Below are 25,294 nucleotides of genomic sequence, written 5' to 3' on the forward strand. Positions count from 1 at the left end.
CAGAGATTGAATTTTGCAAGATTGCATCAAAATTGAACCATCGATGATTGGAAACAAGTTCTTTTCTCCGATGAGACTAGAGTAAGCCTAAAAGCTCCAGATGATCAGAAGCGTGTCTGGCGAAGGCGAGGAGAAAGGTTTGATAGCTGCAATATCTCTCCTAAAGTACCTTTTGGTGGTGGCTCTAAAATGTTTTGGGGGGGAATTTGTTTTGAAGCTCGTATGGAGTTGGTTCCCATACGTACGAGGTCTATGAACGCCCATTATTACTTAGACAACATTTTTGTCGAACACGTAATGCCTTTTGCTCCGTTTCTTGGACCTAATTTTTTATTCATGCAAGACAACGCTCGTCCTCATGTGGCTCGACAGGTTATTGGCTACCTAAATGATGTTGATATTCCATTATTAGAGTGGCCACCGAACAGTCCGGACATGAATCCTATAGAGCATCTATGGGACTATCTCAAAAAAAGATTCGAAGTCGTAGACCCTCTATTGCCAATCGCAACCAACTCATTAAGGCCGTTATTGAAGAATGGGAGAATATTCCGCAAGCTTTTGTTGAACATTTGATATCAACCATGCCTCGGCGCATAAATGCAGTCATAAGAAGTAGAGGAGGGCCTACACGGTATTAGTGTTGACCCAGATGCATTTTATTGTGTTACTTTACTGATTTTTTTCTTTTTGCAATTTGGAGTTATGCTAGCTAATTTACTCATTTCCGGCAAAAACAATTTTTAAAGAAACAATAAGGCAAATTAAGGTCATGATAAAGTCATGTTGGACTTACTTGTAGGGTTTATTATTATTTCAATGTAACTTAGTTTTATTTTGTGTTCATATTGTACCTAAATATTTAGATTAACTAAAGTGGTGAGTTAATTTTGTCCAGGAGTTTAGTTCGATTGAACCTAACTTACATTATTACAAATGTGCACATAAAAAAGATAGTCTTTTGTGAAAATTGATTTTTTCCAATAATTATTCCTTATTTCGAAAACATTTAGGGATTTTATATTGAAAATAGACATGTAGCTTTGTTATGGCAGAAATAGCTTTAAAAGAATAACAGTAAAATTTTTGGACCTCAAAAATGAGATGTTGAACCAAATAGTGTTTCAAATATGATGTGCAAAATAATTTTGAATTCGGTTCCGCTAATGAGCTTGCTTTTTTGTCATTACAGTAGAAAAAACGTTAAATTTCTCCTGAATAATAATTATCGTCCAGTTATCGTCTAATTATTTTAACTATACTTTGTTTTTAAAACTTTTTGCTTTTTAGCACTTTAGTTAGTGAGGGTTGCTAAATAGCAGACTGCTTTTTAACTGCTATCTGGTTCTTTGTAACTGGTACTACTACCTAATTCGAAAATAGCTGCTATTCGGTGATTTCGACTAATTTAAGCTTTGCCAACTGCTACTTTGATTGACTATGACTATGATATGTACAATTGATATGACAACCACCACGTACAATTTATATTTTTTACAATGAAGCTGGGATAAAGCATACTTAAGCCAGTTTTATCGAGATGTGGCTTCTTGTTTAATATGTCTTTTTTCCAAATTTTTGAGTACCTAACAAAATGTAAATTATAAATAAATTTTCATATTATTACCAGGTCTCTATAATCTGTAAACTCATATACAAATATGTGGTAGATTTTACAAATGTTCAAAATATCTCGATAAAAACTGGCTTGCCGAAAAAGTACTAAGAGACAAAGTAGTTTTAAAAACATTGATGATACCACAATTATAATTTAATTAGAACATACACAATCATTTCGGTGATAAAAATTATTTCCTTAATAATATAGAATCAAAGTAAAAAAGTAAAAATACGGTCTTAAAAATGGGTCTTACTTCATTAATAACAAAGATACTGCGAGTTTAACCTTTTTTCCATTTTCTTATTTGGTTCATATATTTTTAACCACACTGTATATTTATTTTATATTTGGAACAAAAATATTCTTTAAGGTGTACAATCAATTATTAATTTATTTACATTTGTAAAAAATCCAGGCCCGGATTAAAAAATATTGGAAAAATGTTCCGACCCAAATAAAACATTAAATTTTTTAAAATGGATTTTCCATTTGAAAACAGAATGAAAAACTAAATTTGGTGGTATACTTTGAATTTTCGGAAATTATTTTTCTGGTAAAATTTTCAGTTTAAATTCTGAAATTATGTGAATAGCGAGAGCTTGAAGTAGAAAAAAATTGAAATACGACTTACAACTTGTTAATCATACTGTATATTTATTTTATATTTAACACACAAATATTCTTTAAAGTGTCCAATCCTAATTTTTTTTACAATTATAAAAAATCCAGGGCCGGATTAAAAAATATTGGAAAATATTCTGACCCAAAAAAAACACCCTGTACATTAATTTTTTTAAAATGGATTTTGCATTTAAAAAAGGATGGAAAATTAAATTTAGTATTATTCTTTGAATTTTCGGCAAAATGATTTTTCTGGTAAAATTTTGAATTTAAATTCTGAAATTATGTGAATTGCGAGAGCTCTAGTAGAAAAAAATTAAAATGTGACTTAATTTTAATGAATACCATTATTTAATCTAAATTAGTAAAATGTTAACATTTCAGTATTTTTTTTTTGTTATGTGCGACAACTAATTTATAGCGAATATTCATCTTTAAATAATGAATAAAAAGAGTCAATAAAAATACATCACTTTAATCAACAAAGTATCTAAAAATTAAATCAAAACCGCGAAAATTTTCAGGATAATAAGTATTCAAAACTAGAGTACTTATTCAAAATTACCACCATAAAAAATTTGGTATTTTTGACCAAGAATAGAATGAATATGCCTTAATATTTTCAAATTTTAAAGAGTGTGCGATGAAAAAGTTATGTATTTTCTGTGAAGAAGTACTTAAGTTTTGAATAGTTATTATCCTGCAAATTATCGCTGTTTTGTTTTAATTTTTAGAAACTTTTATGTATTTTTCATTTATTAAAAATTTATTATTTATAGAATATATATTTATTTTATTATTTATGTATTCATAGAATTAGAAATTTCTTTCGTATAGGCATTATTCTGTACAGTATGACGGAAGATTAAATTAAATGTTCAAATTACCAAGAGGCAAGTGGGTGGTAGTTTGAACATTGAATTTAAGCGAAAAGCAATGTTTATTCGTCAAATAAACATTCTTTCTGTTTACTGACAGTAGCAAAATATATTTTGAATTAAATGAATTTCATACATTCTTCTTTTGTGTCAATTAATTTAATTCAAAAATATATTTTTTTAGACACCTTTTCTACTGAGTTGGAAACATATGGGAAACTTTTTTATTATTAATTTTACGAAAAAAAGTTATTCTTCATAAATAGTTCTGCATGCTCTAAAACCTAAGATTCAATCATTAGATATCAAATTTTATCAATATTATACGGAGTATGTAAAAAAATATGAATTTCGTTCAAGGGTAAAGTACCTTTATTTCTCTGAATATCGAAAATTCTTATTATGGAAAGTTGTTTGGAATTAAAAACTAAGATCAAATATGCAATTACATGCTTCTAATTGAAAAAAAAAACATTTTACAAATTTTTTTCAAATTTATGATTACCCAACATTATTTTTATTTATTACAAATATGACACTTAATTCTTTTATTATTCATTTTACGAAAAAAAGTTATTCTTCATAATAAGCTCTGCATGGTCTAAAAACTAAGATACAACCGTGATATGTCAACATGTTTTAATTTTATATGAGGTGTGTCAAAAAATATGAATTTCGCTCATGAGTGTAGTACGTACCTTTATACATATTTCACAATATTTTAAAAAGAAGGATGTAATTTCATATTGAAACATTGTTTTTCATTCTAAACAACTTTTTGTAATAACAATTTTCAATATTTTGACAAATAAAGGTACTTTACTCCTGAGTGAAATTCATATTCTTTGACATACCTCGTATAAAATTAATAAAATGTGATATCTGATTATTGCATTTTAGGGCTTAGGACATACATTTTTATAAAGAATACCTTTTTTTCGTAAAAGTAATAATAAAAGAGTTATCTTATGTGTGATAAATAAAAACGAAGTTAAGTATCCATAAATTTGAGAAAAGTTCGGAAAATATTTTTTTCGATTAGAAGCATATAAATGCATATTTGATCTTAGTTTTTAATTCCAAACAACTTTTCATAATAAGAATTTTCGATATTCAGAGAAATAAATGTACAGCTGGTTCCTAAAAAAACTGATACGACTCTTAGTAAGATTTGATTATTTTGAGCAGTGTATGATTAGTCTGACATTATATTATATTTATTATGACAGACAAATAATAAAATAAACAAACAAACAGCCATTTTTTGAGGTTGAAGTTATCTGACAGATTTTAAGATTTGGCAGTGACAGTGACAGTATGTAAATAATAAGTATTTATCCATCAAAATATAATAAATTAAATATAATTAAACTCTTATTCATTATATCACACCTCATCAAAAGCTTTTTACAAGAACACAGTCAGCGATTTTGATATGGCTTAGAGCCAGACTACATCAAGATCGTCTATAAATCGTGCTGGTAATTGCCTTGCAGCGAGACCAAAAACAAAAAGAAGAAGAAGAAGAAAGTACACTGCTCAATTTTCTACAAAATACGCTTTAAGAGTCGTATCAGTTTTTTTAGGAACCAGCTGTACTTTACCCGTGAACGAAATTCATATTTTTTGACATACCTCGTATAATATTGATAAAATTTGATATTTAATGATTGAATCTTAGGTTTTAGAGCATGCAGAACTTTTTATAAAGAATAACTTTTTTTCGTAAAATTAATAATAAAAAAGTTTCCCATATGTTTCCAACTAAAGTAGACACACTGTATAAAAATGTTAATGTTTATATTACTGAATGGAGAATTTCATAAATTTTCAAATGAGCTAGAACACGTTCCATATTCTCATTTAAAAAAATCATGGGTTATGTCATCATGACCAGATGGATCACGTCACTAGAATGATATACCTATATGCCAAACAATCATAACTTAAAAATAAAAATCAATCTGTTTCGGGATATTTTTCCAAAATTACTCATTCACGAAATAATGAATTTATTTCATTTGGCTTTGCCATACTGTACATAACAAGGTCCTTACCTTAAAGTTAATAAATAAATATACTAATATTCATATAAATGTTACAGCAATAAAGTAAGTGTGTATGTCCTACTAAGTAAAACTTCACTCACTTAAGACTTCAAAAACCAACACATGGTGAATAGAATATTCTAATAAATAATATTAATAACAATAATAATGTAAAGTATAACGGTACGGTATAATAATGTTTTGTTTGCACAAAACTACATATGAAGGTACCCAAGTGAATAATTCTGTGCAGTTAAATAAATGATGCAATTCAACTAACTGAAATTTATTAGCCATTTCTTGCCACAAAGAAACCGAATGAAATCCTAACTATACATGTATGTTTATTTTTACCCACAGCTAAACCATGACACACAATTCAACAGTTGGAGACATGTAACATGACGGAGCTCCCCTCGTTTTCTTTTGTTGCTGGAAATTCAGTTTTCAGATAATTTTCTGACAACTGTTCTGGCAGAGGCGGGACAATATAGTGGGTTTTCATCAATCTCTGTCTTATCGACGTAGATACTTTCATACTGGTTTTAAACATTTATATTGAATAAATGGGAAAATAAACGTAGGCTCAGTGACATTAGAAGTATTATACCCAGACGGAATAATTTCTTGAACGTAAATTTTTGTCAAGAGAATGACTCTATTTAAAATATGCTATGATAATAAAATCAATATTTTATCTTTTATACTGTTTATAACAGTTATCTTTAAATTTTTTTGTTAAGAGATATTATGAAGACTGGCTGGTACAGAAATTTTTAATTATTAGTCCTCAGTCTAATCGTATTTGTAAGAAAATGCCTTTAGTTCGAAGACATCAAAATTACCACCATATTAGCCATTTTGACAGGGGTAGAATTGCTGCCTATAGAGATATGGGTTTGTCGTATTGCGCAATTGGCCATCGTATTATTTGTACGGTAATGACGGTTATTCGTGAGTGTGTTGTGTGAGGAAAGACGAAGGTAGGCGAACACGAAGAAGACCAACTCATCAACCGAGGCTTACCACCGAGCATCAAGATTTAGACTACTACTGGTGCTTTAGACTACTGGCTCTGCGAGACCGTTCTGCTACTATAGTCCAGGGTAATAAGGTTTTTTCCATGACACTCGAGCAGCCAGGGTACTGAAGCGTTTTTTCGACAGGTAATACCTACTATAAGAGCAAATTGTAACTATTTCCTGCGTAGGATCTGGCGGCCATTCTTATTTATAAACAATTAAGTGTCAAAAATGGCATTTTTCCTTTATTTTTCAAATCAATGAAAAACAGTGAAACTTGCGGTTTTTTAAGTACAAATATCTTTGAGATTATAGAAAAAGCTTTAAAATGACGTATTACAAAGTTTGATATACTCATTTATTGTAATATAATTGCGAAAAAAGGTCGGAATTGCAATAAAAATTAATTTCGCAATATCTATTAGTGGACAGCTTTGAAATTTTTGTTATATAAAGCAGGAAACCCATTATGAACGCCCGGCACGGCACAGCACAGGCCGGTACGTCCAAAAACCCATTTGTAACGGCCGGCACGGCACGGCACCGGAAAAATGATCATTTGCCATGGAGACTTCGTCAGAAGAAGAGGTTATAATAGTAAGTGAAATTTGTGCTGAGATTGAAACAGACGAAAATGCAAAATTACGGCGTAGATATCGGTTTTGGGTTCACGAACTATTAAAAAAAGAAAAGAATATGGCGATTTCCATCGTCTTTTCCCGCATAAAGATGATCCAAAATTTCTCAAATATTTTCGAATGTCTCAAACCAAATTTTATATTTCCATATTTCAAAACAAACAACGCGCTTTCAATTAAAAAATCAACAATATATCTGCTTACTACCAACAATTATGACGCACTGGCGCCGACTGGCCGTTCAGGCCGTTCGACTTCAACGGATTTTATTCTCCTCGGAGAATTTCGGCCGTTCCGTTTGCGTGCTGGACTGTGCCGGGCCGAGCTGGCCGCTCATGATGGGTTAAGCAGGAAACCCATTATGAACGCCCGGCACGGCACGGCACAGAACAGTCCAAATTCATTTGTATAGTTTTAAATGCAACGTAACCCATTATGAGCGGCCAGCTCGGCCCGGCACAGTCCAACACGCAAACGGAACGGCCGAAATTCTCCGAGGAGAATAAAATCCGTTGAAGTCGAACGGCCAGTCGGCGCCAGTGCGTAATAATTGTTGGTAGTAAGCAGATATATTGTTGATTTTTTAATTGAAAGCGCGTTGTTTGTTTTGAAATATGGAAATATAAAATATAAAATTTGGTTTGAGACATTCGAAAATATTTGGGAAATTTTGGATCATCTTTATGCGAGAAAAGATGATGAAAATCGCCAGATTCTCTTCTTTTTTTAATAGTTCGTGAACCCAAAACCGATGTTTCCGTAGTAATTTTGCATTTTCGTCTGTTTCAATCTCAGCACAAATTTCACTTACTACATTATATGTATTATAATTCAATTATAGGATTATAATCATTATAGGATTATATAGAATTATAATCAATTCCGAAGGGTCAAGAAAAATGTTACCAGACCTTGTTCACTCGTCTAGAAAAACGCTATGGAGATGCTCATCTACAACAAGTATACAAAGCACAACTGCGAAGTAAAAGTCAACGAGCAAGTGAGAATCTGCAAGAATTTGAAGCAGATGTTGCTCGTGTGGTGCGGTTGGCTTATCCGGAGGCGCCAGACAGTATTTTAGAAGAAATTGCCGTAGATACCTTCATCAATGGGTTGAAAGAGAGTGAACTACAGAAAGCCTTACGACTAGCAAGACCGAAAGTTTTAGGTGAAGCACTTGCTATTGCCTTGGAACACGAAGCAGCTAGCCAAGCTTCACGAAACAATCGAGTAATAGCCGTGGAAAAAGGCGATAAGAGAAAAGATGAAAGTTTGGTGGAAATGGTACGGAGGGTGATTCGTGACACGATGTCGAAGAGACGCGTGAAGAGGGCTGGAAGAGTTCGTTCAAATACAGATGCTTCCTCGATACGGCCATGCGGTGAAAGTTGTAATCACCGGCTTAAAGTAGAGGAACAGCGTTGCCCTGTGAGACGAACTACCGTAGTTAATGAACAATGGCAGCCCCAACAGTTACAACACGCCCAAGAAGATGATCCATGTATAAAAAGAGTATTGGATTGGATGCGGCAAGGTGAGAGACCTAGTTGGCAGAACATTAGTGCATGTAGTCCAGAAGTCAATGCCTACTGGAGCCAATGGAATTGCCTGGTACTAAAAGATGATCTTCTGTACAGAACCTTTGAGAACGATGATGGTACAGAATCTAAGCTTCAGTTGATTGTACCTAAAAGTAAAGTGTCAGAAGTATTGCGTCAGTTGCATGACGGTACATCAGGTGGACACTTTGGTATTACGAAGACTCTGCAAAAGGTTCAAGAACGGTTCTATTGGGTGAACTGTAAAGATGATGTAAGAAGATGGTGCCAGAAATGTGAACTGTGTGCATCCGGTAATGGTCCAGTTGGTAAAAAGAGAGCACCCATGAGACAGTATAATGTTGGCAGTCCTATGGAAAGAGTAGCAATCGACATTGCAGGTCTATTTCCAGAAACTGATGCTGGAAATAAATGTATCCTGGTAGCCATGGATTATTTTACTAAATGGACCGAGGCCTATGCATTACCAAATCAAGAAGCTGCTACCGTTGCAGAGGTACTTGTTAAAGAATTCTTCAGCCGATTTGGTGTTCCCTTGGAGATCCACTCCGACCAAGGGCGAAACTTTGAGTCAGCTCTTTTCCAAAACGTTTGTAAATTGATTGGTGTCAATAAGACCAGAACAACACCCCTGCATCCTCAATCAGATGGGATGGTCGAAAGGATGAACCGAACGATGGGTAAACACTTGTCCAAAGTTGTATCTGAAAATCAGCGAGATTGGGACCAACACATTCATTTATTCCTGATGGCCTACCGCTCGGCCGTAAATGAAACTACAGGTCAAACACCAACCTGCCTGATGTTGGGTCGTGAAGTTCGTTTGCCCTGCGACATAGAGTTTGGCTGCAGACCTTGAAGGCTGAAGCTGCAGTGACAGAATGAAAGATCAATATGATTCTCGATGCAAGAATGAAAGCTTCGAAGTAGGTGATCTTGTCTGGCTTTATAATCCACAACGTCGTCGCGGCTTGTGTCCTAAACTGCAAAGACAATGGGAAGGTCCGTATGAAGTTAAGAAGAAAATAAATGACGTAATATACAGAATTAAGAAGTTGCCAAACGGTAAACCAAAAGTTATTCACATAAATCGTCTTGCACCATATGCTGGCTCAAATGAAACAGAAGAAGCCCGAGTCCTCCAACAGGAGATGAAAGACGCCGCACAGCCAAGTTTTAATCAATTTATGTCAAATTACGCAGCGAGAAAGAGTGCTAGATTCGGCGTGACCGCAGAAGTTCAGCAAGATCTGTTTGGTGTTCCAGAAAACGTCTCTCTAGCCCACTGTGTTGCCCAAGACCTCGAGATGACTAAAGGAATCTCGTTCGTATTCAATAGAAAGTTCGGCCGCCTGGACGAGTTAAGACATCAGCACCCTAAAATTGGAAGAGTACTGCGATTGGAAGATGGTCCTCGATCTTTGCTGTATATGGTGACCAGGAAGTCTTACACGGACACGCCAAGCTACGAGAACATATGGCGTGCTCTAACTAATTTGAAGAAAACCGTGTGTAATTATGACATCAAAGATTTGGCTATACCAAAAATAGGCCATGCAGTAGAAAATCTGGATTGGAAGATTGTGAGAAGCATGCTTGAAGTGATCTTCAGAGAAACTGGCGTACGAATTACTGTGTGTTGCATGAACCCGAAGATGTCATACCCTTCAAAGACAGTAGACTGCTATTTCTTCTTGAAGGGTGTATGCAGAGCTGGAGAGTCGTGTAGATTCCGCCATCCTGGGCCTTCATCTAGAGTTGCTGATCGGGATGCTCAGATCTTAAGAGGGGAGCAGTGTAACAAAAGAGAAATCTTGGCCGACCGCCGTATAACAGTAAACACCTCGAGAATGACGTCATCGAATGATCTAGGCCTCGGCGGAAAGGAGGAGGAACTTCTCGAACGTACGACTCGTAGGCGGAACACGCTGATAGCTAGAGATGGGCGTCGATTGTTCCAGAATAACAACTGGGTATAAATACGGGCATATTTGTAAATAGTTTTTAGTCTTAAGCTAAAGTTTGTAAAGTGAACTTGTATAAATAAATAATAAAGTCGTATATAAATACCCGAACGCTCGTTTTGTTACAATACGTTGGAATTACACTGTTCAACTATATGGAGACCTAGACAAAGAAGTTAGAGATCAAGTACAAAAAGAAAATAGACTGGTATAATGCTTTAACTCTTCTTGCCTAATGTATAAAACCATATAAGACCAATATGACCAAGACCTGACACAGCCACAAAACAAAGACTACTGGAAACTCTTACGAATTCTCGTACAGTATTGAAAAATTTTATACCAGATGGTTCCGTAGTTTCTGACCTATTTATTTTCTGTTTTTTTTTATAACATTAATAATAAAAAAGTTAACCATATGATTGCATTTGCCGTGACATACGTATATGATTTGACTCAGCCATTTGATGGAACTTGTTTATTACATTTATTTCATTCAAAATCTCCAAATCTCAGGGTTTTTGAATTGCACAATGTAGTCATAGAATCGACAAATTTGCTTTTTGCGACCACATTCCCCCACAGTATAAGCTCTAAACGGATATAAGGAAAACGAATAAGAGCCTCTGGAAGATTTTGCGTGGGTTGTGTAGGCTTTTTATGTTGTTTACTTTACTGACCATGAGTAGGTGACGTTGATAGCGATTAAAATTTTGTCAATAATAATAAACCGAAAGCTTTAATGCGGTGAACAGTCTCGTTAAAATTTGTTAACAAAAACGTATCAAATATTATTATAGCGATTAAGTTTACATAAAAGTACATTGTTCCTAGTTTAGCGAAAATAGGTTGACGTTAATCGATAAACAACAAAGATTAATTTTTAATTACCTATATGGTTTTTGTTTTATATTGATATTAGAAATACCAGAGTTTGCTATAAAGTTTGATGCAAACATGTAATGGAAAAGATATTTTTCTGTACTTAAAGGGAGGGTATGGTTTCAAATTAACATTTCAAGCACATTTTTGTGATTTTTTTGAAGCTATCACGCAATTATTTTGTTTTTAAATTAAATAAGCATATTAAGTATAATTTAATTTCAGGTGGATCGGTTGAGTAGTTTTTGAGTTACAATGTACATCGCATTTGAAAAAGCAGTTTTGAGAAAAACACGTTTAAAATTTTGACAACTGCATTTTCATCTTCTGATTTGTCTGTCAAATCGAAAAGTGATGCACATCGGAATACGTTTTTTGAATCACGGAGTAATCTACAAAAGAGAAGGCGAACAATTGTTGAACGTTTCTCATTATGCTCAAGTGTGCTGGCGTTAAACCTCGGTAAACCTAGTCGAAGGTAGGGATATTCAACATGCTGTATCTTTGGTATATTACTTTTATTCTGTATAAAATGATGTGTGTTCGTTGGAGAACTAAGTAAACAAACTCTGAAGGAAATGTACAAGTGTATTGAGTTGTTAACAGATTAGAGTACAAAACGATACTAAATTAATGAATACAAACTATTTCTTAAAACCTTTCATAGTCCTGGAACATATCACTGACACCTCGAAATTATCAGCGTGGGTGTTCTGTATCATCTCTGTTGTAGTCTAGATATTGAAATAAAAACACACACAGTGGCGTGCTCTCCATAACCTCCTGAAGACCGAAGGTGGGGTGTCCAAGAAGGGGTTCTTTTGCAGCTTATAAGTTTTGGCTTGTAGTGTAGAGTAGGGTGGGTCGAAAAAAATCGATATTTTTTTTTCGGATCGTAATACCGCGGAAAAGTTGCTAAATGGTATGACTAAAAAGGGGAAAAAATATTAAAATTATCGGATGTTATCTTCCGTTCGCGCATAAGCTCTAAAGTTTTGAAAAAAATAATTTTTTTTTGAAAATTTGTAATAATTTTTTTTTACGATATTTAATATGTAATAGTGAAAAATTTCATCTACGACACACTAATAAAGTAATATAAAAATACCGGTATTGCACTTCAACATCTTCCGTTCGCGCATGGACATCCAAATATAGCCAAAATACAAGAAAATCGGATTTTTGTCCTATTTTCTTTTCATGTATAGTTACAGATATCAATAATGTAATACCTAATATCTGATTATACATGTTCTGATAGTTAAAGAAAAAAATTCAGACGTAATTAGGCTTGGTTTTTCGATCGCGCACAGCGATACAAAACTTACTGTCAGCGCCACTAGCGGGTCAACGACCCACGCCGCGTCACGTGATACCCCCTCTCCGCTGCAGGCAGCCATTACACTGGTCCGCCGCGCAATTTTGTGTGCCAGTCTGCTGTTGTCTGCCAAATTTCATATTTTGGTGTAGTTTTTTGAACAATTGTGCAATGAATGATGGCATTATCAAAGACAGTGATCACTAGACAAGAATTCCAGTGTCCGTTTTTCGGTACACCAAGAGACTTGCCGCCTAACAAGCTCCCTATAGGAGAGGACGTTCTTCGATGTATATCGAATGAGAGGTATAATTTAGCAGTTAAAGTAAACAACAAAAGAGTTAGTTTTGGACAAGTAGCCAATACAGTAGCTGGCAAAATAGTGTGTTTGTACAATAGAGCATCAATTCCCACCGTAAGTGATAAGAGAGTAGTACAACTGTTGACTGCACTGCATGACAAGTATTATAGTTTAAGAAAATCTCATACTCGAGACAAAAACAAGGAAGTCTTTAAGAGAAACCTTGATGATTTTAAGAAAAAATGCTGTTTGCTTTTTGACATTGCGGCATGCAAATGCCCCATTGCCCTTGAATGTACCTGTCATAAAACATCGGATCAATGCCAGTGTATCTGCTCAATAACTTGTACTTGTGAAAAGCTTAAAAAAATACCTTTACTTGAGCTGAAATTTATCTATTCACTACGCACTCACGGCATTGGCAAAATTGGAGGTGTGTACTTAAATGAAACAAAGAAACGTGCCAAATCTTTACAGAGGAAATCTCGTTCCAGCTGTCCAAAACCAAAAGTAGATGTCCAAGTTTCCGAAACTGAACAACGTGATGAATCCTTGACCTCCAGTGACGATTGCAGTGACAGTGACCAAGAATTCATACCTGAATCTCCAAAAAAGAAATCCGGTTGGCAAATGAGGATTAACCTTAAATCTACTGCATTAACTAGTGATCGTTACGGTGTTTCCGATCGTGCTACAGCAGCAATAGCCTCAAGTGTTTTGCAGGACGTTGGCGTGGTAACTAATAGCGACAATTCACAAGTAGTTGACAAGTGTAAAATAAGAAGAGAAAAACACAATGTTAGGGCTGATTTGTCCAGTTCTATAACAGAAAATAAGCTAATTGGGCTATATTTTGATGGCCGTAAAGACGACACTATTGTGGTACAAGAGGCACATTCAAAACGATTTAAAAGAGTGGTAAAGGAGGAACATTACGTGCTTATACAAGAACCTGGTAATATATTTCTGGGTCACGTGACCCCGAATTCAGGAAGTTCAGAGGATATTGCGACCTCTATTATATCCTATTTGACAAGCAATGACATTTCTTTGGACGAATTAGTCGTTATTGGCTGTGATGGCACCAATGTTAACACCGGATTGAAAAACGGTATAATACGCCGTATTGAAACACACTTAGGTAAGCCTCTGCAATGGGCAGTTTGTCTTCTTCATTTTAATGAACTACCCTTCCGCCATTTATTTCAGTATTTAGATGGTAAGTCGACCGGGCCAAATTCTTTGAAAGGACCGATTGGTGGGAAATTGATCAAATGTGAAACACTTCCAGTAGTGCAGTTTGAAAGTATTGATTGCCAAATCCCTGAGATAGACAAAAAAACTCTTAGTAAGGATCAGAAGTATTTGCTGGAAATATCAGAAGCGATTAAATCAGGTGAATGCCCAAAAGATTTATCAATCAGGGATCCAGGACCTTTGTCTCACTCAAGGTGGCTAACAACAGCGAACCGTGCTTTAAGACTCTACATTAGTCAAGAAAATCCAACTGCTGAGTTCCAGGAAATAGTAATATTCATTCTGAAGTCATATATGCCGATGTGGTTTTGTATTAAGAAGACCAAACTTTTTACTGATGGCCCTAAGCTCGTGCACCAATGTATTGAAACCTCAAGATATCTTAAAGATGAACTCAAAGCTGTAATTGACCCAGTTATAGAGAGAAATGGGTTCTTTGCGCATCCAGAACATGTTATGATTACTATGACTCAAGATCCCAGAAAACATATAAGAGAACTGGGCCTCCGCCGCATCATTAAGGCAAGAGAAAGAGACCAAAAGAGGAAAACAATTCGAACGTACGTGGCACCTAAGCTAAACTTTTCCGCAACAGACTACACGGAATTAAATTATTGGACAAACTGTGAATTTTCTTCGCCGCCTCTATTGAAAGATGTCACTGATGATGAACTGAAAACCTACATCAAAACAGAAGAAGTACCGAAGTGGGAAATCCTATCACAGAAGATGCCAGTCCATACTCAAGCAGTGGAGAGAAGCGTCAAGTTGGTGAGCGAGGCTTCTGCTAAGGTTTGCGGATCTGCAGCTCGAGACGGGTACATAAGAACGACACTTAAGTCAAGGTCCACGATGCCAGCCTTTGATAACAAAAGACAGTTCAAACTACCAGACATGTAATCTATTCGTAAGTGAAATATGTACTTTGTATTTATTGGATAATACATCAATAATATGTTGAAGCTTGTATATATTTATTTTTCCTAAGTCCACATTTTTGAGGTTTTCAACACTTTTTTGCTATTTTTACAGCCCATGCGCGAACGGAAGATGTTAAAACTCATTACCAGTATTTTTATATTAATTCATTAGTGTGTCGTAGATGACATTTTTCCCTATTAGATATTAAATATCGTAATAAAAAAAATTATTAAAAATTTCCAAAAAACTTTAATTTTTTCAAAATTTAATCAAACTTTAGAGCTCATGCGCGAACGGAAGATAACATCCGATAATTTTAATATTTTTTCCCCTATTTAGTCATACCATTTAGCAACTTTTCCGCGGTATTACGATCCGAAAAAAAATATCGATTTTTTTCGACCCACCCTAGTGTAGAGCCTCCCTGGACATGCTCCGCACAGGGCAGGTAGGGCTACATGAAACAAAGAAACCAACCGGCAATTACTCATTATATTTTTGTTGTTATGAGATGGCCGTAGACGAAGAGTACCACAAGGTAATCGAATTATATGTTGCAGTTATTGATTAAAATCCCTATATAATATGGATAATGAAAGTTAAAGCTAAAATCAATATCAATAAAAGAATTAATATTAAAAATAAACTCACCAGGCTTCCGGGTTGAACCGCGTCGTTGGTTTCTAGGCCGAGCTTTCGACGTCCTCTCTGACGTCATCTTCAGGGCTTCCGGGGTCTCAGTCTCCTGAGGCTCCAGACACTACACTCACTACTCACTACTTCACTACTCACTGCACTACTGTTGTTGTTGACGCTGGGGCGGTTATTTATACCGTGGACTGGCGTGACTGACGTGGCGGAGTGGGAATTAGCGCGAAGACTATTCGGAGTGGGATTTGGATTGGCGCGAAGATTTTTGACGGCGGGAATTGGGGCAGACGATGTTTTCTTTAGAATGGGTCTCCGGATGAATTATACAGGGTGTCCCATTTAAAAAAAAATGAGAAAATTTTGTATTTGCAAATAGTGATCACACTGTATATTTTATGGCTAAAACTAAAAGATATTAAATTATTTAAAAATAACACTATATTATAAAAACTTTGACATATTACTTAAATTTTTATTACCTTGGAAACATAATCCACAACCCTATAAATATTACCATTTTTCTCAATAAAAATGTAAATATTTCGAAAATTATTAACTTGAGACCTATAAGACCTTATACAAATTTTTCATATTTTTAAATAATATATATAAAAAAAAAATTAATATACAGGGTGATCCATTTAAAAAAGTACAACTTTGGTTCATACCGTCGTTCTGACTCACCCTGTATAATCGAAAATCATTTTAAATTATAGACGTCTTTGATACACATTAGTTTTGTTAATTATAAACATTTTTTTGTATATCTCATAGTTTAGCCGTAATCAAAGAAAACCAGAGGTTTGGCGCACCCTGTATATATATACAGGGTGTCCAGAAACTCTACCGACAAACGAAGACAGGAGATTCCTCAGATAATTTTAAGACAATTTAACCCAATTTACCTAGTCCGAAAATGCTTGCTAAGGGAGCTAGAGCTCTTTGAAGATGGCGTCATGTAATTAGTTTTTCTTAAATACCTCCAGAACACTTCTATTTAGAAAAACGAAAATTGGTATGCGTATTTACTTTCCAGAAATGAATCGATTCCATCCATTGCGAATTTCTAGTACCGGTCATAGGCGTCCGTTTTGGGTAGGGCAACGTTTATTTTATCGCCTAACTTTTTTGTCTTTAATTTTTAAGCATTTTTGACTCTGAATTATTAAATTGTGAGGTATTCTAGTACTTAAAGGTACTCTTACTTTATGTCGATAGGATACACCGTTTTCTAGAAAAATCGATTTGAAAATTTTTCGTTCTTTGAATTTCAAAAAAGAATATTAAAAAAAAACTATTTAGAAAGATGAAAACTGGTACATTTATTTATATTCCAGAGATTAATCGATTTCATTAATGGCGAATTTCTAGTACCGGTCATAGGCGTCCGTTTTGGGTAGGTCAACAGTTATTTTATAGCATAACTTTATTGTCTTTAATTTTTAAGTATTTTTGACACTAGATTATTCAACTATGAGATATTCGAGTACTAAAAGTTACTCTTGCTTTAAGTTGGTAAAATACATCGTTTCCTTTTTAAATTTTTGTCATTTTTTTTTCAAATTCCCAAAACTAAAAACTTTCAAATCGATTTTGCTAGAAAATGGTGTGTCCTACCGACTTAAAGTAAGAGTACCTTTTAGTGCTAGAATACCTTACGATTTAATAATCCAGTATCAAAAATGATTAAAAGTTGAAGACAAAAAAGTTATGCGATAAAATAACCGTTGCCCTACCCAAAACGGACGCCTATGACCGGTACTAAAAATTCGCAATGGATGGAATCGATTCATTTCTGGAAAGTAAATAAGCATACCAATTTTCGTTTTTCTAAATAGAACCGTTCTGGAGGTATTTAAGAAAAACTAATTACATGGCGCCATCTTCAAAGAGCTCTAGCTCCCTTATGGGAAGCTCCCCATTAGGAAGCATTTTCGGACTAGGTGAACTGGGTTAAATTGTCTGAAAATTAGCTGAGGAATCTCCTGTCTTCGTTTGTCGGTAGAGTTTCTGGACACCCTGTATATAATTTATTATAGAAAAAATAAAAAGTTTATAAGGAAAAATTTACCATACTTATACATAATTATTTATTACTAATAAATGCATTTTATTATTCACTTTTTTTAAACCAATTTTAAAATTTAGCTCATGCTCTTTCATTTGACATCTGTAGAATGGTTCTAACATTATTTTTTTCTGACTTATGTTACTGCAAAAAAAGCTGTCTGGAATAAACAATTTGAATAAAATTTAAACAATTGAATAAATCGCTTTGAAATTTTTGTCACATATTAAGCACCAAAGAACCCTAATTTGACAAAAAATTTAAAGGTGTAAACTTATTTTTACAATAGTTATTACAAAATTAATTTGTTTGAAATTTCGACTTTTTTTCGTAATTATATTAACAATAATAGTTATTTTCCTAACTACTGCGGAAAGTGATACTTTCACGCACGAGACTCCAGTTATGAACAATCTTTTTTCTAGGGCCGTACGTTTGGAATAAAGCCACAAAAAAAGGGTTATATCAATTTTTATTTAGAAGTGAAAATACACAAATTAATTCTTTGACAAGGTTGTCAAAACCAAACTTTCAATATAATGGGTTACCACGACGACGATATTGGTTTCCATGACGACGATTCAAAACAATTGTAATTGATCACGGTTATTAGACTTTATTACGGTTGTCTTGTCCGACGGTGGTGGGGAGACTTATATTTTTGACTTTACGTCACAAGAGTTTACATTCCCATATTTTTAAATGATTTTCGATCATTGAATGTGTGTTATTGTGTATATATGTGTATTATTTGTGTTATTATGAAATAATTAGACAAATAGTACACATTTTATCTTATACCGCGTGGTGAATCGTAAAAAGGGCCATAGGAAACTCAATGTAAAATTCTGAATTGTTAAATTCCTGCTTCCCTGTTGAATTCTGAATTGTTGAATTATTTTACATCAAAAGTCATGAGAGAATACTTATAGAGGATTAAAATCTGTATTAAAACCAAAAGTTAAAATTGTTCTACGATTTAAATGCATTCCAAAATTTTGAAAAATATGATACATTTGCCACAATAGGTAAACTGACATTTGCGTGTAAAAGTAAGGCCACACGTTACTATTTAACTGACAGTGCTCACACCATTGACTGAATAAAAAAATCTTTATTATTAATCCTTTCTCCGCAACTGAGGGTATCTTATCAACTGTATTGTTTTTAAACAATAGATGATAAAATAAAAACATTGACAGTTCAAAAATGTGAACATTATTGCATTGTGTGTGGCCTAAGTTTGAGCTGAAAACTAAAATGTATTACATTTTTACAAAATTTTGGAATATGTTTAATTAGGTAGACCAATTTTAACAGTTATTTCCAATACAGATTTCAATCCTGTACAAATAGTTTCTAATGTCTTTTGATGTACAATAATTATTAGGGAAGCTGGAATTCAACAGTTCAGAATTTTACATTGAGTTAATGCAAAATTTTGACGCATGTCAAAATTCTCAATGTGTTTTAATTGTATTCATTTTTTTCGAATCCTGAGAAAACTAATAAATATTTTTGAAAAATTTAAACTCAGAATGAAAGACTACATTATTACCGAGGGCTAAAAGTCCCTGAAAACTTCTGAAATGTTTATTTTAATAAGTTACAGGGCTGAAAATAAAAGAGAAGTGTGATGTTTCATTTCAAATATTTCATTCAATAGAATCTGCTTGTTTATTCTAAGGGGCTTTCCGCCCTCGGTAATAATGTAATCTTTCATCCTGCGTTTAAATTTTTCTAAAATACTTGGTTTTCTCAGGATTCGAAAAAAATCATATTACGATTCAAATGACAGTAAACTCTCGTGACGTAACCTCACCCTTTATGTTCATTGGTTAGTCGATTTAGGCAACCGTAGTAATGTCTAAGAACCGTGGTAATTGATATTGTAATTGTTTACTGATTAAATATTATGTCAAAATAATTTTATTTTATCGAAATATCAGTAGTAATTGCATAAGAGCTCTAAAATTCTATATTAATTTTAGAGATCGAGTGCAATTTGTTGCGATTATTTCATGAATAAAACTGTTCAAAACCAAAATTTTATTGTAATTTATTTATGTAAGTATAAATCAGTACAATTAAACACACAGTTGTTATAAATATTGACGGTTGAAAGTCATCACTTTTATAATTTTTAAAACATTAATTGTCATTAATGTCACTGAATGTATTTTTTCGTAGCAACGAAGGGCATCTGACGTAATATACTTGACGACGGGAAATTATCAAAAATTATCAGTTTAATTTAGATTTCTGTAGCTTCCTATTGGGCAGAATCACATATGAATAAAATAATCAGTAGTAATTACACAAGAGCTCTAAAATTATCGAAGTTTTCCCGAGTGACACTTTGACAGTTTTAATTTGACGACCTGAAGGGGAGTGAAATTATGTCAAAGTGTCACGAGGGCAAAAATTCGATACATAATAATTTTAGAGATCGAGTGCAATTTGTTGCGATTATTTCATGAATAAAACTGTTCAAAACCAAAATTTTATTGTAATTTATTTATGTAAGTACAAATTAGTACAATTAAACACACGTTTGTTATAAATATTTGACGGTTGAAAGTCATCACTTTTATAATTTTTAAAACATTAATTGTCATTAATGTGACTGAATGTATTCTTTCGTAACAACCAAGGGCATCTGACGTAATATACTTGATTCTTATTTATTCTTACTGTCGTGTTATATTCGTAAGATTATTTTTTAATACGTATATTATGGATATTTTCTTAAATGTGACAATTGTCAAAACTAGGAAACTGGTTGCCATTAAACAGAAACAATCTACTTAAAAAAATTACTAAATACAGTAGATAATTCTCAGTATAATTTTAATCTAATTGGACAGAATTAAACACGTGACCAAATATCTTACTATACGATTGGAAGTTAAAATCATCAAAAAATAATCAGTTTAATTTTTATTTGTGTAACTTTCTATTGGTCAGAATCTCCCATGAATGAAATAATCGCGCTAATTTCATTAAAACATGAACACAATAAGATTTTGAAATAAATTAGTAAATAATATCTAAATATTAGTTTATTGCATGTATTACAATATATTATAATGCCATATTACAAGGTATTTTACTTTCCCGCGCGCCCTGCGGGAATAGCTATTTGTATAACAAGGGAGGAAAGTGCTACTTTTCCTCCCGAGAATGAAGTTTACTGCCCGACGCGTAGCGGAGGGCAGTAATCATTCAAGGGAGGAAAAGGCACTTTACTCCCATGTTATACATATGGTTTTTCCACCTTCCTCAAATAACAAGTAATTTTTTCATTTTTACTTAATTTATTTATGTAACTAACCAACAAAATTTATTAGAACTAAAACTAACAAGTAGGTACAATATAACTGTCAACTGTCAAAATATAAGTCAAATTATTAATGTAAACATTGTTAAATCAGAGTAACAATTTACTGTTTTTTTTACCATTCTGCAAAATACAGAGTGTTTTTAAATAAACGTTAAAATGTATAGATACTTACGTAATAGAAAATACGTATTGTACAGGGCGTCAATAAGTTATATTTCATGAATGAAATACCATGACGTCACTTTTACTTTTCCTCCCTAGGGAGGAAAAGTACAACTTTGCTCCCTACAATCAGGTCCGGAAAAGTATACTTTCGGTAGAGGTAGGTGGAAAAATTTATTTTCACGCACGCCGTGCGGGAAAGTGCAACTTTCGGAAACGAAATGCGTGCGTGAAAGTGGCTCTTTTAGCACGGTCGTAGAAAAATGAGTATATTAAACTGTGTGATAAGTCATTTTAAAGCTTTTCCCATTCTCTCGAAGATGTTTGTACTAAGAAAACCATAAATCTTACTGTTTTTCATTAATTTGAAAAAAAAGGAAAAATGGCCGTTTTTGACACTAAATTGTTTATAAATAAAAATGGCCGCCAGATCCTACGAGGGAAATAATTACAATTTATTGTTATGGGTATTACCTGTCGAAAAAACGCTTCAGTACCCTGGCTGTTGAAGTGTCATGGAAAAAACCCTATTACCCTAGACTAATGGTATTTAATGAGCGGCCGTGGAGTAACGGCATATTCGCTGGCCTCATACGCCAGTGCCCGTGGGTTCGAGCCCTGCCAAAGACAAACCATTTTTATTTCCAATAATGACACGAGCCGTCTCACCGTGCCTCGGAGAGCACGTAAAGCCGTCGGTCCCCCTGGTTAGTGTACATCGGCACTAGTTACTTGAAACAGGGTTAAAGATGTAAATGGCGCCGGAACTGTCGGAAAGGATCTCCCCGGCAAAAATGCCATACGATATTATTATTATTAATGGTATTTAATGTAAATGATTGCTTTTTAAATACCACATTGTTTTAATTTGAGAAAAATTATTATACGACGAGTTATAGGTACATCTTACTGAACTGCATTCAACCTGCTACAGCTAGTAGAAACCGAAAACAGTAGATGTGGTCTCAACATCAATCAACAAAACACAAAAATCATGATAGCCGATTATTCGAACTTACTGCAAACAGCCGGAGTTGTAAGTCATTTTCATTTCAAATAAAAAAACATAAAACTTAACAAACAGCCTTAATGATAGTTCAGTGATAGCCGCGTGCATATATTTTGCATATTTCCGCAGCACAATTCATTTCGAGGTTATACATTTTAGTAGAACAAAATTAATGTTTCACAGACATAGAAGTTGCAGAATTCGCTGAAATTGTTGTTTGTTTGGAGGGTAATTATACGGCAGATTCTAACCAAAAACAATAAACTGCTACAAAGAGTGGAATTTTAGGTAAAGGTGACTTTTATTCATGTCGTCTCTGTAATTTCGAAAATTAGCCGGAATATTCGTTTACGGTAGTTTAGAGGCGTTGTTAAGCTAATGGAAAATACAGTATGATGGAAATGAGAAAAACAAATTAATTAAATTGTATCTCATTACCCTTGGAAAAAAATGTTGAATCACTTGGATTTATGACTTCAAACGCGTTTTCTTTTTTATTCACTACGTCATCTGTGTACGCCTAATGAGTGATCGATGGTTTTTAAGGTGAATGGAGCTACGTCAATCATTACTTTTTTTATTTTTCACAAAGTAATTTTTCCGAATTTCGACTTGTGAATTAATTTTAATATTAATTATACAAGCTTATAAATGATAGCAATGTTTTAGAGGCTATAACTTCGTTTTTCAATACCATTTATACAAGGGAACAGCTACCTAATTGTTTGTCCAATTCACTGTTTATAGCTCTAACTAAGAAGACAGCAGCAAAAAACTGTGCTGATTATTGAACCATCAGTTTGTTGAACTATTTATTGAAAATTTTTGTGAAGGTAATAAATGGTCGTATCTACAATAAATGCGAGGAATACCTAAGTGACACACAGTTTGGTTTTCGTAAGGGTTTGGAACGAGAGAGGCATTCAGTCGTGTGATGGATGACCGAAGTTAACTTTAACGTTTGAGTTAAAGTTAAGATAACTCTCAGGAATAACGATGCCCATAACTATTTAGGTGGGGGGTCGGCAACACGTCGATCGCGATCGACCAGTCGATCTTAACTTTAGTTCGAGTCGCTCGTCGTGCGAATCGAATAAAATAAAAAATATAACATATATAAACATATATAAAGTAGATAGATAGACCCTTGAATTATCCAAAATTATCCAAAAAATTGTTCAATTAGAATGTGCTAGAACATAGTTTTAATCGTGACGTGAACCCATTATTTATAAAAATAAATCCTTCAAAGAAATCAAAAGTTTATCACTTTCATATAGAGTGGGCAGACGATTATTTTTTTACTCAAGTGAAAGGCAAGTGTATATGTCTATTGTGCCACGCAAGTATCGCAGTTGGAAAAAAAGGTAACGTCGAAGGACATTTTAATAGTACTCATCCGAAAATAAACACAGAATATCCCGCCAATAGTAGCATCCGAAAAGAGAAAGTGAAACAGTTGAAAAATCAATTAGTTAGGCAGCAGTCTGTATTATTACAAGTCAGCGATAAAACTAAAGCCACCACTCTAGCTTCTTACAAAGTGTCTCAAGTTATTGCCAAAAAGAAGAAACCCTTTGAAGATGGCGAGTACATCAAGGAATGTTTTGTGGAAGCTGCAAACTGCCTATTTGAAAGTTTTAAAAATAAATAAGAAATAATAACGGCTATAAACTCCCTCCAGCTTTCAGCGCGAACCGTAACTAGACGAGTGGAAAATATGTCAGATGTTGTTTCCCAGATGAAGACGGACTTACAGCGATGTATTTTCTTCTCCTTGCAATTTGACGAGTCCACAGATATTAGTGATACGTCCCAACTAGCCATATTTGTCAGAATGATATTCGATGATTTTACTACTAAGGAAGAACTTATTAAAATTATTCCTTTAAAAGGGCGGACTCGAGGTGAAGACATATTTTCTTCCGGTCAAGATTATTTTATCTCTAAAAACATTCCACTTCAGAAACTGGTTGGCATTACAACTGACGGAGCCCTAGCGTTTACTGGAGTGCATAACGGATTCATTGCCCTTTGCCGCAAAGATGACACGTTTCCAAATTTTTTAACATACCACTGCACCGTGCAGCAGCAAGCACTTTGTGGTAAATTTTTAAATGCCGACAATGTTATGAAAGTCGTTGTTAAACTTGTAAACCAAGTAAGAGCTCATGCTTTGCAGAGAAGACAGTTCCGAACTCTAATTGCAGAAATGAATCTAGAATACGGAGAATTGCTTCTGCATACAGAGATACGCTGGTTAAGCAAGGGGAAGATTCTTCGGCGCTTTTATGAGCTCCTACCAGCTTTAATCGCTTTTCTTAAGGAGCGTAAAGAAGACTACTCAACATTAGAAGAACCCGCATGGTTGAGAGATTTTGGATTATTGACCGATGTCACAGGAAAGCTGAATGAACTAAATTTGCAGCTTCAGGGTAAAGAAAAAGTATTCTTCAAATGATTTCCGAAGTAAAGTCATTCATTTCGAAACTTAAACTATGGGAAAAAAATCTACTGGAAGGAAATTTAAAACATTTTCCTTGTTTAAAAGAAGTAATCAAAAAAGAAGTAGTAAACGTTCAACCTTACACAGGAGAGGGGCATATAGAAATGTTGACCAGACTGAGGCATGAATTCGATACCCGATTTAGTGACTTCAACAAAATTGAAGCGATTGCTCAGTTTGTATCTTAAATCTTATCCGTACATGTCCCTCGATGCAGAAAGCTTATCCCAAACCATCGAACAGCATTTCAGCGAAAGCAGACCAGAGACTGAATTAGAAATAGTCACACTGTAGAATGATTTGTGTTTGAAGAGCGTTGCCGGAAAAGAGAATTTTTGGTGTCTAGTGTCCAAACAGAAATACCCAATCCTAGTCAATGTAGCTTTGAAAATTAGTGCCCTGTTTTGTTCCACCTACCTTTGTGAATCAACGTTTTCAAACATGAAGTTCATTAAAAACAAATACAGAAGCCGAATAACGGATGAACATTTGGACTCGTGTATTAGACTAGGAATAACAAACTAC

The 25,294-nt window shown here is 34.0% G+C and overlaps 1 protein-coding gene across 1 annotated transcript; it reads left to right on the forward strand.

Moving 5' to 3' along the window:
- Window positions 1-23,983: 23,983 nt before the first annotated feature.
- On the forward strand, window positions 23,984-24,724 carry LOC126888706 (general transcription factor II-I repeat domain-containing protein 2A-like). The gene has a single exon (XM_050657086.1). It carries the CDS (start codon window positions 23,984-23,986, stop codon window positions 24,722-24,724), a length of 741 nt encoding a protein of 246 aa, XP_050513043.1.
- Window positions 24,725-25,294: the final 570 nt, after the last annotated feature.

The sequence above is a fragment of the Diabrotica virgifera genome, chromosome 7 (assembly GCF_917563875.1).
Source record: "Diabrotica virgifera virgifera chromosome 7, PGI_DIABVI_V3a".
Lineage (NCBI taxonomy): Eukaryota > Metazoa > Arthropoda > Insecta > Coleoptera > Chrysomelidae > Diabrotica > Diabrotica virgifera.

Excerpts from the sequence above, each read along its gene's own strand:
- LOC126888706 (XM_050657086.1), top strand. The coding sequence starts at position 23,984 with ATGTCAGATGTTGTTTCCCAGATGAAGACGGACTTACAGCGATGTATT.